General features: G+C 39.1%; 1 protein-coding gene and 1 pseudogene across 5 annotated transcripts in view; both read right to left on the reverse strand.

Annotated features, from left to right (window-relative positions):
- The window catches only part of LOC309667567 (olfactory receptor 10V1-like), a 104,477-nt pseudogene that overhangs the window by 59,238 nt on the left and 30,009 nt on the right, over nucleotides 1-15,230 (reverse strand). The gene's annotated exons all lie outside the window — the stretch shown is intronic.
- The window catches only part of PATL1 (PAT1 homolog 1, processing body mRNA decay factor), a 42,202-nt gene that overhangs the window by 18,761 nt on the left and 8,211 nt on the right, over nucleotides 1-15,230 (reverse strand). For 2 of the 4 annotated variants that reach the window (XM_082476094.1, XM_082476093.1), the window contains exons 3-10: nucleotides 13,338-13,555; nucleotides 12,954-13,034; nucleotides 12,163-12,357; nucleotides 11,125-11,226; nucleotides 10,609-10,698; nucleotides 10,167-10,387; nucleotides 8,685-8,774; nucleotides 433-613 (exon numbers count right to left, since the gene is read on the reverse strand). In XM_082476094.1, the coding sequence (XP_082332220.1) occupies nucleotides 433-613; nucleotides 8,685-8,774; nucleotides 10,167-10,387; nucleotides 10,609-10,698; nucleotides 11,125-11,226; nucleotides 12,163-12,357; nucleotides 12,954-13,034; nucleotides 13,338-13,555 (1,178 nt within the window). Of the gene's footprint in view, nucleotides 1-432; nucleotides 614-8,684; nucleotides 8,775-10,166; nucleotides 10,388-10,608; nucleotides 10,699-11,124; nucleotides 11,251-11,707; nucleotides 11,782-12,162; nucleotides 12,358-12,953; nucleotides 13,035-13,337; nucleotides 13,556-15,230 lie in introns of those variants that run through there. The other 2 variants (XM_082476095.1, XM_082476096.1) reach the window with 2 other exon arrangements.

Genomic DNA, 15,230 nt, shown 5'->3' on the forward strand with positions numbered 1-15,230 from the left:
CTGGTGGTAGCAACACTACTCGTACTCTATAAATATATTGATCTTTAACTTTTGTTAGATTGCTATCAATTTACTTTATCAAAAAATCCCAGCCTTCAAAATAATCATCAATGGAAATATCTTTAAAGTTAGACTGCCAATCTTCTTCATTGAAAGAACCAGATTATTGATGCCGAAAAGATTTGAAAATATTGGTCTGAGAGCCTCCGTAGGTAAGAAATAAAAGGCATATATGCAAACCTTTGAGTGAATAGTGTGACAGGTTCTTCAGCTTGAAAAGAGGACAGAATTTGCTTAGTCAATTCTTATCCACTTGAAGACTACCTCAAAAGAAAATTCTATCAATATTTAATTCTACCAATATTTAAATGAGTACCTTCACCAGGGTAAGGGACTAAACTATTATCCTCAAAACTAGCACAGAGTACTCACCTGGTAATAAAAATCATCCAGGTAGGGATCAGTGCTTTGCAGCTGCATCATCTGGATTTTAGAGACCCAATCTTTTTCTCGCTGCAACATGAGATTGGCGTACGGATCCTTTCGGAGATGATCCTGATGACCGCTCCGGTGACTTCCTCTGTCTCCTGCACCGTTGAGATCCCGATGCCGACTGAGAAAGAAACATACGCCACATTCACTCCAAGTGGATACAAGCATTATGCCTTGTAACAGCACTGGAGTAAACCAGGCCAACTAAAAAAAAGGTTCCCCTTTGCTTTTGTTAAGAGAGGAGTGAAAAAGAATCGAACCTTAACAGAATTTGAAAGGAAAGAGCTGTGCAATACATAATTAAGGAAATAAAACTAAGATCCAAGTGCCCTACCATAAGCTAAGCACTTTCACCTATGGACTTTTGTATAAGCCCCACAATAACCCTATGAGGTAATAAGGTAGATTTATTTTCTCCACTTAAGACAACAAGCCGAGGCCAAAAGAGATCAAGTAGCTTGCCTAAAGCAGGACACCAGGCAGCAGAGTGAGAGATTTTGAACACATGCCAATTTGACCCCAAGTCTATATACTTTTAAAAAAACTTGATGAAAATCATGACATACTTCAAACATACAGAAAAGCCCAGCAAATACTATTTAAAAAAAAATCCATTTACTCACCATCTAGACTTAATGAAAAAAAAATTATTTGGTCAAATTTGCTTCAGACTTTTAAAAAGTAATATTAAAGTAATACAGTGTTACATTTACAGTTGAAGGCCCACCTATACCCCTCCGGATCACGGTTTCCAGCTTCCCTTCCTTCCTATAGGAACCACTATCCTGACTTTGTTATGCAACCTCCATGAAATGTTTTTATACTTTTATTACCTGTACATCCACCTTTAAATATTATACAGTATTATTCCATTTTACATAACTGGTACTGTCTATACAGGTCTGCTCCTTGTTTCTTATTCAACATTATGCCTTTCATATTTCTCCATGTTGACGATAATATACACAGGTATATACTGAAAAGTAGAACTGCTAGGATGCAGTGTATCCACATTATCGACATTATTATTTATTGCCAAATTCTCTCTCAAAAGGCTGTGCATGCCATTCCTGCCAACAATGACAGTTGAGGCACTTCACGTTTTGCCTGAGGATATAAAATGGCTATCTAACTTGCACTCTTCTGATTACAAGTGAATCTGAAAAATCTTTTCATTTTTATGAGCCATGTAGGTTTCCTCTATTGAAAATTACATGTGTTTGATGCCTTTTGTTACACAGAAGTTTAATATATTTTTGCAATTTTATTAAAATATTTTTAAACTGCTTTATTAAGTGATAACTGATATACAAAGAACTGCACATATTTAATGTGTACAAATTGGTAAGTTTGGACATATGCAAACATTTGTGATATCATCACCATAAATAAAGTAATAGACATATCCAACACCTACTCCTTGTGTCCCTTTCTTTCTCTTTTTTTGGTGGTGGTAAGAACACTTAACATGAGATCTACACTCTTAAATTCTGAAGTACACAATACCATAATGTTAACTGCAGGCACAAGAAGTTTCATATTTTAACAGTCAAATGTATTAATCTTTTCCTTTATGGTTTGTACTTTTTGTGTCTTAAGAGCCCATATTGGTTTTTTTCCCCCTGAAAAAAATATTCTGGAACTTTTTTGAAAGAAAAAATAAACGACACACAAAGAACCATAAAATGGAAGGTTGAAAAAACCCCTCAAAATTATGTTTAATTCTCCTATTTTACATATAAGAATGGTGATAGAATATAAGCTCCATGAAGGCAAGGGTTTGATATGTCTTGTTCTTCTTTCAATCCCCAAAACTGACCACAGTGCCTGGTACACAGCTGAGGTCACATATATAAATATATATTTGAATGAGGATTAAACAGAGGCAAAGATAAAGAGTGACTGCTGGCTTTACATAAGACCCAAATGTAATGCGAAAGACTATATTCAAGATTATGTCTGAGCTGAGATGGTCAACAAAAGGTAGTTAAAAGTACGGTAAGAACTTGGTAAGCAGTGAATATAAAATGTTTATTCCCCACCCCCCAGATCTAAATTGTATTTCAGAATTATAGTAACTTGGAAATAAGTTGATAAGCTCTTGTCATTTAAAGCCTGTGCATTGGTATGCAGGCAGGTATTGAATCTAATAACATAAAGTTCAGGGCTCTGGGTTTTGGAAGGTGGAAATGGATGGAGGACACTCCCTCTTGTGAGAGCACCGGAATCACAACTAACTGCTGAACAATCATCGACAGGAAGACACTGGAACTCACCAAAAAAGATACCCCATATCCGAAGACAAAGGAGACGCTGCAATGAGACGGCAGGAGGGGCACAATCACAATACAATCAAATCCCGTAACTGCTGGGTGGGTGACTCACAGACTGGAGAACACTTATACCACAGAAGTCCACCCACTGGAGTGAAGGTTCTGAGCCCCACGTCAGGCTTCCCAACCTGGGGGTCTGGCAACGGGAGGGGGAATTCCCAGAGAATCAGACTTTGAAGGCTAGTGGGATTTGACTGCAGGACTTCAACAGGACTGGGGGAAACAGAGACTCCACTCCTGGAGGGCACACACAAAGTAGTGTGTGCATTGGGGCCCAGGTGAAGGAGCAGTGACCCCACAGGAGACTGAACCAGACCTACCTGCTAGTGTGGGAGGGTCTCCTGCAGAGGATGGGTGTGGCTGTGGCTCACCGTGGGGACAAGGACACTGACAGCAGAAGTTCTGGGAAGTACTCTTTGGCATGAGCCCTCCCAGAGTCCACCATTAGCCACACCAAAGAGCCGGGTAGGCTCCAGTGCTGGGTCGCCTCAAGCCAAACAACCAACAGGGAGGCAACCCAGCCCCACCCATCAGCAGACAAGTGGATTAAAGTTTTACTGAGCTCTGCCCACCAGAGCAACAGCCAGCTCTACCCACCACCAGTCCCTCCCATCAGGGAACTTGCAAAAGCCTCTTAGACAGCCTCATCCACCAGAAGGCAGACAGCAGAAGCAAGAACTACAATTCTGCAACCTGTGGAAGGAAAACCACATTCACAGAAAGATAAAATGAAAAGGCAGAGGACTTTGTACCAGATGAAGGAACAAGATAAAACCCCAGAAAAACAACTAAATGAAGTGGAGATAGGCAACTCCAGAAAAAGAATTCAGAATAATGATAGTGAAGATGATCCAGGACCTCGGAAAAAGAATGGAGGCAAAGATTGAGAAGATGCAAGAAATGTTTAACAAAGACCTAGAAGAATTAAAGAACAAACATCTAGAAGAATTAAAGAACAAACAAACAGAGATGAACAATACAATAACTGAAATGAAAAATACAACAGAAGGAATCAATAGCAGAATAACTGAGGCAGAAGAAAGGATAAGTGACCTGGAAGACAGAATGGTGGAATTCACTGCCGTGGAACAGAATAAAGAAAAAAGAAAGAAAAGAAATGAAGACAGCCTAAGAGACCTCTGGGACAACATTAAATGCACCAACAATCGCATTAGGGGTCCCAGAAGAAGAGAGAGAGAAAGGACCCGAGATGAAGAGATTATTTGAAAAGATTATTGTCGAAAACATCCCTAACATGGGAAACGAAATAGCCACCCAAGTCCGGGAAGCGCAGAGAGTCCCAGGCAGGATAAACCCAAGGAGAAACACGCCGAGACACATAGTAATAAAATTGGCACAAATTAAAGAAAAATTATTGAAAGCAACAAGGGAAAAATGACAAATAACATATAAGGGAACGCCCATAAGGTTAACAGCTGACTTCTCAGCAGAAAATCTACAAGCCAGAAGGGAGTGGCCTAATATATCAAGTGATGAAAGAGAAGAACCTACAATCAAGATTACTCTACCTGGCAAGGATCTCATTCACATTCGATGGAGAAATCAAAAGCTTTACAGACAAGCAAAAGCTAAGAGAATTCAGCACCACCAAACCAGCTCTACAACAAATGCTAAAGGAACTTCTCTAAGTGGGAGACACAAGAGAACAAAAGGACCTACAAAAACAAACCCATAACAATTAAGAAAATGGTAATAGGAACATACATATCAGTAATTACCTTAAAAGTGAATGGATTAAATGCTCCAACCAAAAGACACAGGCTTGTTGAATGGATACAAAAACAAGACCCATATATATGCTGTCTACAAGAGACCCACTTCAGACCTAGGGACACATACAGACTGAAAGTGAGGGGATGGAAAAAGATATTCCATGCAAATGGAAATCAAAAGAAAGCTGGAGTAGCAATACTCATATCAGATAAAATAGACTTCAAAATAAAGAATGTTACAAGAGACAAGGAAGGACACTACATAATGATCAAGGGATCAATCCAAGAAGAAGATATAACAATTATAAATATATACGCACCCAACATAGGAGCACCTCAGTACATAAGGCAACTGCTAACAGCTATAAAAGAGGAAATCGACAGTAACACAATAATATTGGGGGACTTTAACACCTCACTTACACCAATGGACAGATCATCCAAAATAAAATTAAATAAGGAAACACAAGCTTTAAATGACACAACAGACCAGATAGATTTAATTGATATTTATAGGACAATCCATCCAAAAACAGCAGCTTACTCTTTCTTCTCAAGTGCACATGGAACAGTATCCAGGGTAGATCACATCTTGGGTCACAACTGAAGCCTCGGTAAATTTAAGAAAATTGAAATCATGTCAAACATCTTTTCCGACCACAACCCTATGAGATTAGAAATCAATTACAGGGAAAAAAACATAAAAAACACAAACACATGGAGGCTAAACAATACGTTACTAAATAACCAAGAGATCACTAAAGAAATCAAAGAGGAAATTAAAAAATACCTAGAGACAAATTACAATGAAAACACGACGATCCAAAACCTATGGGATGCAACAAAAGCAGTTCTAATAGGGAAGTATATAGCAATACAATAAACCTACCTCAAGAAACAAGAAAAATATCAAATAAACAATCTAACCTTACACCTAAAGGAACTAGAGAAAGAAGAACAAACAAAACCCAAAGTTAGCAGAAGGAAAGAAATCATAAAGATCAGAGCAGAAATAAATGAAATAGAAACAAAGAAAACAATAGCAAAGATCAATAAAACTAAAAGCTGGTTCTTTGAGAAGATAAACAAAATTGACAAACTTTTAGCCAGACTCATCAAGAAAAAGAGGGAGAGGACTCAAATCAATAAAATTAGAAATGAAAAAGGAGAAGTTACAGCAGACACCGCAGAAATACAAAGCGTCCTGGAGACTACTACAAGCAACTCCATGTCAATAAAATGGACAACCTGGAAGAAATGGACAAATTCTTAGAAAGGTATAACCTTCCAAGACTGAACCAGGAAGAAATAGAAAATATGAACAGACCAATCACAAGTAATGAAATTGAAACTGTGTTTAAAAATCTTCCAACAAACAAAAATCCAGGACCAGATGGCTTCACAGGTGAATTCTATCAAACATTTAGAGAAGACCTAACACGCATCCTTCTCAAACTCTTCCAAAAAACTGCAGAGGAAGGAACACTCCCGAACTCATTCTATGAGGCCACCATCACCCTGATACCGAAACCAAAGATACTACAAAAAAAGAAAATTACAGACCAATATCACTGATGAATATAGATGCAAAAATCCTCAACAAAATACTAGCAAACAGAATCCAACAACACATTAAAAGGATCATACACCATGATCAAGTGGGATTTATCCCCGGGATGCAGGATTCTTCAACATACGCAAAACAATCAATGTGATACACCATATTAACAAATTAAAGAATAAAAACCATATGTTCATCTCAATAGATGCAGAAAAAGCGTCTGACAAAATTCAACACCCATTTATGATAAAAAGTCTCTAGAAAGTGGGCACAGAAGGAACCTACCCCAACATAACAAAAGCCATATACGACAAACCCACAGCAAACATCATTTTCAATGGTGAAAATCTGAAAGCATTTCCTCTAAGATCAGGAAAAAGACAAGGATGTCCACTCTCGCCACTATTATTCAACAGTATTGGAAGTCCTAGCCACAGCAATCAGGGAAGAAAAAGAAATAAAAGGAATACAAATTGGAAAAGAAGAAGTAAAACTGTCACTGGTGCCAATGACATGATACTACATAGAAAATCCTCAAGACCCGACCAGAAAACTACTAGAACTAATCAATGAATTTGGTAAGGTTGCAGGATACAAAATTAATGCACAGAAGCCTCTTGCATTCCTATACACTAATAATGAAAGATCAGAAAGAGAAATTAAGGAAACAATCCCAATTACCATCACACAAAAAGAATAAAATACCTAGGAATAAACCTACCTAAGGAGGTAAAAGACCTGTACTCAGAAAACTGTTAAGACACTGATGAAAGAAATCAAAGATGACACAAACAGATGGAGAGATATACCATGTTCTTGGATTGGAAGAATCAATATTGTGAAAATGACTATAATACTCAAAGCAATCTACAGATTCAATGCAATTCCTATCAAATTACCAATGGCATTTTTCACAGAACTAGAACAAAAAATTTCACAAGTTGTACGTAAACACAAAAGACCCCGAATAGCCAAATCAATCTTGAGAAAGAAAAATGGAGCTGGAGGAATCAGGCTCCCTGACTTCAGACTATACTACAAAGCTACAGTAATCAAGACAATATGGTACTGGCACAAAAACAGACACATAGATCAATGGAACAGGATAGAAAGCCCAGAGATAAACCCACACACTAATCTATGACAATGGACAAAAGACAGTCCCTTCAATATGTGGTGCTTGGAAAACTGGACAGCTACATGTAAAAGAATGAAATTAGAACATTCCCTAACACCATACACAAAAACAAACTCAAAATGGATTAGACACCTAAATGTAAGACTGGACACTATAAAACTCTTAGAGGAAAACGTAGGAAGAACACTCTTTGACATGAATCACAGCAAGATCTTTTCTGATCCATCTCCTAATGTTAATAAAAACAAAAATTCACAAATGGGACCTAATGAAACTTACAAGCTTTTGCAAAGCAAAGGAAACTACAAACAAGACGAAAAGATAACCCTCAGAATGGGAGAAAATATTTGCAAACGAATCAATGGACAAATGATTAATCTCCAAAATATATAAACAGCTCATGCAGCTCAATATTAAAAAAACAAAAAACCCAATCCCAAAATGGGCAGAAGACCTAAATAGACATTTCTCCAAAGAAGACATACAGATTGCCAAGAAGCACATGAAAAGCTGCTCAACATCACTAATTATAAGAGAAATGCAAATCAAAACTACAATGAGGTATCACCTCACACCAGTTAGAAAGGGCATCATCAGAAAATCTACAAACAACAAATGCTGGAGAAAAGGGAACCCTCTTGCACTGTTGGTGGGAATGTAAATTGATACAGCCACTATGGAGAACAGTATGGAGGTTCCTTAAAAAACTAAAAATAGAATTACCATATGATCCAGCAATCCCACTACTGGGCATATACCCAGAGAAAACCATAATTCAAAAAGACACATGCACCGCAATGTTCATTGCAGCACTATTTACAATAGTCAGGTCATGGAAGCAACCTAAATGCCCATCAACAGATGAATGGATAAAGAAGATGTGGTACATATATACAATGGAATATTACTCAGCCATAAAAAGGAACGAAATTGGGTCATTTGTAGAGACGTGGATGGATCTAGAGACTGTCATACAGAGTGAAGTAAGTCAGAAAGAGAAAAACAAGCATCTTATATTAATGCATATATGTGGAACCTAGAAAAATGGTACAGATGAACCGGTTTGCAGGGCAGAAATAGACACACAGATGTAGAGAACAAACATATGGACAAGGACACCAAGGGGGGAAGGTGGCAGGGGTGGGGTGGTGGTGGCAGGATGAATTGGGAGATTGGGATTGACATGTACATACTAATATGTATAAAATAGATACCTAATAAGAACCTGCTGTATAAAAAATAAGTAAAATTCAAAAATTAAAAAAAAAAAATTTGTGCATTGAAAACATAAAATAACAGCATATATGATCTGATTTAACCAGTTAAAATAAGTGCAATACTGATCAGATTTACTTAAAAAGTAAACTAAATCAGTCAAAAATGAATGCTAAATTAAGAAACCACAAAGGAGTAGGATAAGTACTTACTTTCTATTCTGTTGCTGTCTCTGATGCAAGAGTCGACGGTGCTGTGGATGAAGGTGGGTTGTGTCTGGTCTAAACATTGGGGCCTGTGATCTAAGCAAAAAGGGAAAAGATGTGCAATTCTGTCATCCTGATGACTTGAAGTTTTTAACAATGTGGTCAGTACAGGATAACTTCATACAGGTTCACCCAAGGTAATGCTAAAGTCTATTCTAAGATCTTTCAGAAGGAAGACACCACTGTATTTTTATGTCTCCCACAAAAGCCAATTCTCAACTCCTAAGAGGACAATCATAAAATTAGAATGAATCAGCAGTAAAGCAGTTTAATTCTTTTTCTTTTTTCTACTGTTAAAGAGAAGTCTCTAATATATTTAATGTACTTAGTTTCAACTATTTGGGAATGACATTGAAACATATATGTGTGATGGTTAATTTTATATGTCAACTTGGCTAAGCTAGCCAGTCGTTTGGACAATCACTCATCTAGATGTTGCTGTGAAGGTATTTTGTAGATGCGATTAACATTTACAATTAGTTGACCTTAAGAAAAAAAGAGATGGCCCTCGATAATGTGGTTGGGCCTTGCCCAACCAGTTGAAAGGAAAACATGTTTCCCAGGGAAGGAATTCTGCCTCAAGACTAGAACACGGAAGTCCTGATTGAATTTCCAGCCTGCCCACCTGCCCTATAAATTCAGACTCAAGGTTGCAACCTCAACTCCTACCAAAATGTCCAGCCTGCTGGCCTGCCCTATGAATTTTGGACTTGCCAGCCCCACAATCATGCAAGCCAATTCCTTACAGTAAATCTCTTCTTTACTTATTTATCTATATCCTACTGGTTCTGCTGCTCTGGAGAATGCTAACTGATACAATACGATATGTAATAAAACACAATTTCACTGAAGCAGGAACTTAAAACCCCTCTTGTTATAAAATCACAGTGGAAGCAAGCAACTAGCCAGCACTGAGATTAGCTGACAACTCAACATCTATATCTCTGTTCCCTTTTTGTTTTTTTTTTTTGGCTGAGCCGTGCAGCTTGCAGGATCTTAGTTCCCCGACCAGGCATTGAACCCAGGTCATGGCAGTGAAAGCACCGAATCCTAACCATTGGACCGCTAGGGAACTTCCTCTCTGTTCCTTAGTATACGATAATTCTTGTTAAATGACAAACACTTTGTGCATACGTAAGTATGTGTGTGTTTGTAAAATAAGTGAGACATAAGAAACTTCAGGAGAAATAAAAAAGGTGATTAGTAATGTGCAAATGTACACAGGAAGCATGTGACTGGAGGGAAATGTGATTCATAAGAAAGCCTGGAGACTGTCAAACATTTCTGTGTTTGGCAACTTGAGGATCAAATAACATCTCAAAATATATCACTTGCAAATATCAACAGACTTCTGTGTTATATCACTAAACGTCAATGATCAAGAGACTTAGATGACAACGGATAAACGGAGGCATTTGTTTTGCGTACCTTAGGTTTTGCAGGTGAGGCCCTGGGCCAGGAGGGTGTTGCTGAGGAGGCGGCGGTGTAGCGGGGGCTGGAGCACTAAAGAAGGCACGGAAGCCTGGTGCTGGGGGAAGCATCTGCCCAACTCGCCCTTGCAGCAACTTGGGATTCATGGCAGCAAGTGGACTACCAACAAATCCAGGGACCCGTGCAAACTGGCTGGGAGACATCCGTCCAGGCTGTAGCTACAAGACGGACAAGATCTTAGATTTAGTTGGTCAGCAAGTCCCCTTACTTTTATCCACAGAAAAGTGAATACTGCTTCCATCAGTAACTTTGGTTGAGAAAGTAAAGGAAAAAATAAGAGGCGGCAGTGATTGATTAACAGCAAAAAAGGGGGATATCAGCTAGTGAACCTTAGGAAAGTGAGAAAGCTCTTTAAGGGCTGAGCTAACCCTAGGCTTACCTGTGCTCCTCCAAGAAGCTGTGCTCTCTGCAGGGGGCTGAGAACAGGAGGAACACTAGGAGGGAAAGGGTGACCCAGTAGAGAAGAGTTCTAAAAAAAAAAAAAAAATTATATTTATACCATGAAAACAGGTAAATAACAGGGGAACTCAACAGAAATACAGAATTAACTTGGATAGAAAAACTCTCAAATTGTAGAGCTGAGCGGTCCACTGAAGGAACACGAAAGAGTAATGCTAGAAGTGAGAAAGCACTATGATCATGCAACGTGAAAGAGAAAGTAGAATGAGGGACTATAATAGCAAGAAACCAGATCATGTCAAGTTTAGATTTTTAAGATAAGAAAAGAGTTGAGGTAAGAAATAGCTGAACATGATGAACTATGTCTTCTGACCCGGGGACTATAAGATCCAGAAATTCAAGTATGGAGATTATAAAGAACATGTAAGATTTAGGAGATGTCTATATACTAGGCAGTGATCAGAAAATATTTTCACTAGATTGTAAAGTGACATACCGGGACACTGCAGAGCTGGTTTGGAGACATCCTCTCACCGTAGGGAGCAGGATAGCGTGGTGGCATTGGGGGTCGAACATGGACAGGCTTCGGACACAGAATCTATCAGGACAAACATATATACAACTACACTCAGTGAAGTCAGTTTTTCCTCTACCTATTCTTCCTCCCCTCGAGTACCGGCAGAGACACAGAACTCAATGCAAAGCCCTACTTCTAAGCAAATTGCTATGGCTTTGGTCCACATACAGAACCTTTGGTCACTTCCTCTCACAAATATCAAGCAATGTGCCACTTTTAAGTGAGGAAGATTTAGCTAATTCTCCAGTTATCCCCACCCTTCCATGCTATCTGAGGGAGGTACCAGCAGATATTCTGACTTGCAAATTCTCTCCAAGAGGATATATTTTGGTAGCAGTGAGGGAGATGGAATGATAAGAAAGCTGGAGGATTAACTAAGTCCTATTCTGAAGCCCCTATGATATGGCCGCCATGCTCAGCTCTGTCGTGTACGTTGTGACTCCACCATTTCATAGGATATTGAGCCTAACTAGGCCATACCAATACCACCCTCCCCCCATACCTTCCAAATTGGCCTTCCTTTTCAGCTGCTGGTTTCAGGAGGAGGAAAGTCTATGGAACAGGACTGCACAGGCTCTAGGGAAAGCAGGGATATCTTAAAGGTAAAAAGGGATGTGGACAATGCTGTGTGTTCCCACTCCCCCCAGCTTTCAGTTACCTCTCTGCCAATGTTTTGGGCAGCCAGCAAAACACTTTAAAAAGGACATTTACACTAAATGTGGTTAACTACCCTTTTTCTCCCCCAATTAAAAGGCAGCAGCAACAGTAGTAGCACCAGCAATGGGCATTGGGGAATGTGTCTCTTATTTGTACTAACTTTTCCTCTAATTGGCTACTTTTCTCTCTAATCTAATGCCTACCCCAAACTTCCACCCTCCTCCCAGCATCACCAATTTCCCAAATAATTTTGCCCAGATTCCCAATATCCTGGGCTGAGTGCCTGTTAATGAGAGGTACCTGTTGGTTGAAGCTGGGTACAGCCATCTGCTTAGGTGGGGTGCCTATGGGGACAGCTCTAACAGGAGGACTCCCAATGATAGGCGACGTTGACCGCCTCGGTAATGCACGCTCAGAAACGTCCCGATCATCTTCTGGGCCCTGTGGGGGCCTCTGAGGCAAGGCATATTCTAACACAGACACTGTAGGCATTTCCTAATTGAGGAAGTAGTGTTAAAAAAATTAGCTACCTTGAAATGTTTTAATAACCTTTACAGATGCCAGATATCTTGAGAAATTATTTTAAAAATTTTTATTTAGTTTTATTTCACATCCAGTAAAAATGTTACCCTCTTTAGTGTATAGCACTAAATTTTGATAAATGCAAAGAGTCCTGGATCTAACACCAAAATCAAGACACAGAAGTTTTATTACTCCCCAAACTTCCTTTGTATTGTTCCTTTGTAGTCAACCTCTCCTACCACCCCCAACCACTGGCCAACACTGATCTGTTCTCTGTCCCTATAGTTTTGCCTAAAAATGACTTTAAGTAATTCAAATCATAAGCTGTCAAATTGGAGTTCCAATGGCTCCCTTTCAACCATTTCAAAGAAAGCACAGTCAAGTGAGCATGACCATAGAGTCTGGGGGAGGGTACAGTAAACAGGTCCAGCTATGGGTGCTGGATGACATAATCAACGTAAGACTGGCAAAGGATATACATCCATACATCGTTCCAGTAAGGAAAGGATAACAACAGGAGCCAGCTTTCGGGTATTAGGATTTTTATATAACGAGAAAACGTTTAATACCTGAGCAAGCAGTGGTCCTCGGATTCGCCTCAGAACTTCAGATCCATCCCAGATGCTGGAATTGAGACTTCCTGGTCGGGGCTAACAAAAAAGGAAAACATACACACACAGTCTAGAAGAGTGTGGGCTCGCTGGGCAACTTACCAGCTTTCGGTGAGCAAAGCTCCCAAAGAGCCTCAACTGCTTGAGAATAGAAACTACAGTGTTCTAGAATATACCTTATTTCCCAACTTCATGTCTAGAATTGCTATCATCAGGAATTATACTACCAAATTTCTATAACACATGTAATTCTCTCAGTATAGTAGATGAAATACAATAGCCAAGCCCAATACTTTGCTTTAATTATCAGTCTGCTATAGCTCTCAGATCACAGTAACTTACTTGCAACACTGGCCTGGTCTGTACTGCCCTCATGATAGCTGGATCCTCTAGTTCATTTTCAATCACCATCTTACTGAGCCTTTCTGCCAGATTCTCCTCATGATCACCCAACAAGTCCATCTCATCCCTTTCTCCATTGCCTGTTTGTTCATTAACTACCACAGGCAGCTTCTCTTCCAATTCAGCCAGGCGCTCATGTGCTTCCTGCCAATCATCATCTATAAGGAAATCATAAAAAAGAAACAGAATTCATATTGGAATAAAAAAGTTTTATAAAATTCTTCTGTTATCCATCTAGAGACATGAAATAAGGTTTAAACTAAGGGGCACATTTAAAGTGGGCTTTTCACTACTGAGAACAACTAACATCCTACCAGGAATAAACTCAAACTTTTAGACTAATAGCTTAATACATTAGCAACGATGTACAAACTACATTCTGAAACCAATCTCTAAGTTGGTGATATAGTACAACCCGTTGGTTTGAGATTCTGTGACATTTCAGGCTAAAACTCGCGCTAGCGTACAACTTTCTCTTAGGTAACTGTCATCTTCTTTACAAGCTTTTAAATCCATTCGTGTCATTCAATTGGTATTTTTTGAGCATCTATTATGTGACAGGCATTGTTTTAGGTGCATGGGGTACATTGGTGTACAAAATAGACAAGGATCCCTGCCCTCCTGTGGCTTTTTAAGCAGGGAAGAGACAGATAATAGATAATGAACATAATGAATAAGTAAATTAGATACTGTATTAGAAGATGATATGCTACAGGAATACGGGGGAAGAGAAACAAATTGAAAACTTTAAATAGGATGGTCAGAGGTATGTCTCATTGAGAAGGTGACATTTGAGCAAAATATCAAGAATAAGTTAGCCATGTGGATATCTAGGAGAAGAGTGTCTCAGGCAGAGGGACAGTCAGTACAAAGGCCTTAAGATGAGAGACTGACGATTCTGAGAAGCAGCAAGGACTGTGCTTGGACTGGAATGAACAGGGGTGAAGAGCAGAAGAAAAATGAGGTCAAAGTGGGAGGGCTCCTGCAGGGCCCTTAGAGCCACTCTGAAAGGGGGGCTGCTGCAGGTTTGGATGTGGCTTGACTGAAAGAATCACTCTGGCTGCTGTCTTGAAAACAGATTTGCAGAGAAGGGGGCAGCACTATTAGAAGCATGGAGGCCTGTTAGGAGGCTACTACAAGTATGCCACAGGAAAGGTGAGGGTGACTTGGACCCGCGTCAGTCCTCTCCTGCTTTAACTGTCTATTTCTACATACTACTATATAATCTGTGGCACCGACACTAGGTTATTTTGTTGTTTTTTGTTTTTTATGCTGACACAGCATTATTTTTGAGTCCAGCTACAGCACAGATGAAAATCTTCAGAACCTTTTATCAGCTCCTCTAGGACCAGACCTTACTTCCATCGCTTCTCTCATTCCAGTGCTCCTCAACCTCATCACTCATCATTCCCTTCTGACTCCAGCATAAAAGCTTTACTATTTTGCTCCTTTCAGCATTCAAATTCAGATACCTTTACCCCCTCACTGAAGCTTTCCTTAAATAATCTTTTCATTTTAATTCTACCTTCATCTCATTTGAACATGCACTACTTTCTAACCCACCAAAACCCCATGTATTCTTTTGTAAATGTTATATATTTTTATTCTTATTTTAGTTTTGTTTTGTATGTCCTGCAAAATTCAAAACAGAGATAACAGGTAATGACTAACATAAAAACACAGAATTCTGAAAAAGTGTCCTTAATGACAATCCTCCCCATATAATTTTTCTATATACCTCATTTAAAGAAAGGAGAAGGAAAAAGTGGAAGCACCATGACAAGAAAAAAAAAAAGTGCCTCGTATATACTAAGGGTGTAATTAATGGTAGCC

This window comes from Balaenoptera physalus (assembly GCF_965194825.1).
Source record: "Balaenoptera physalus genome assembly, chromosome: 10".
Lineage (NCBI taxonomy): Eukaryota > Metazoa > Chordata > Mammalia > Artiodactyla > Balaenopteridae > Balaenoptera > Balaenoptera physalus.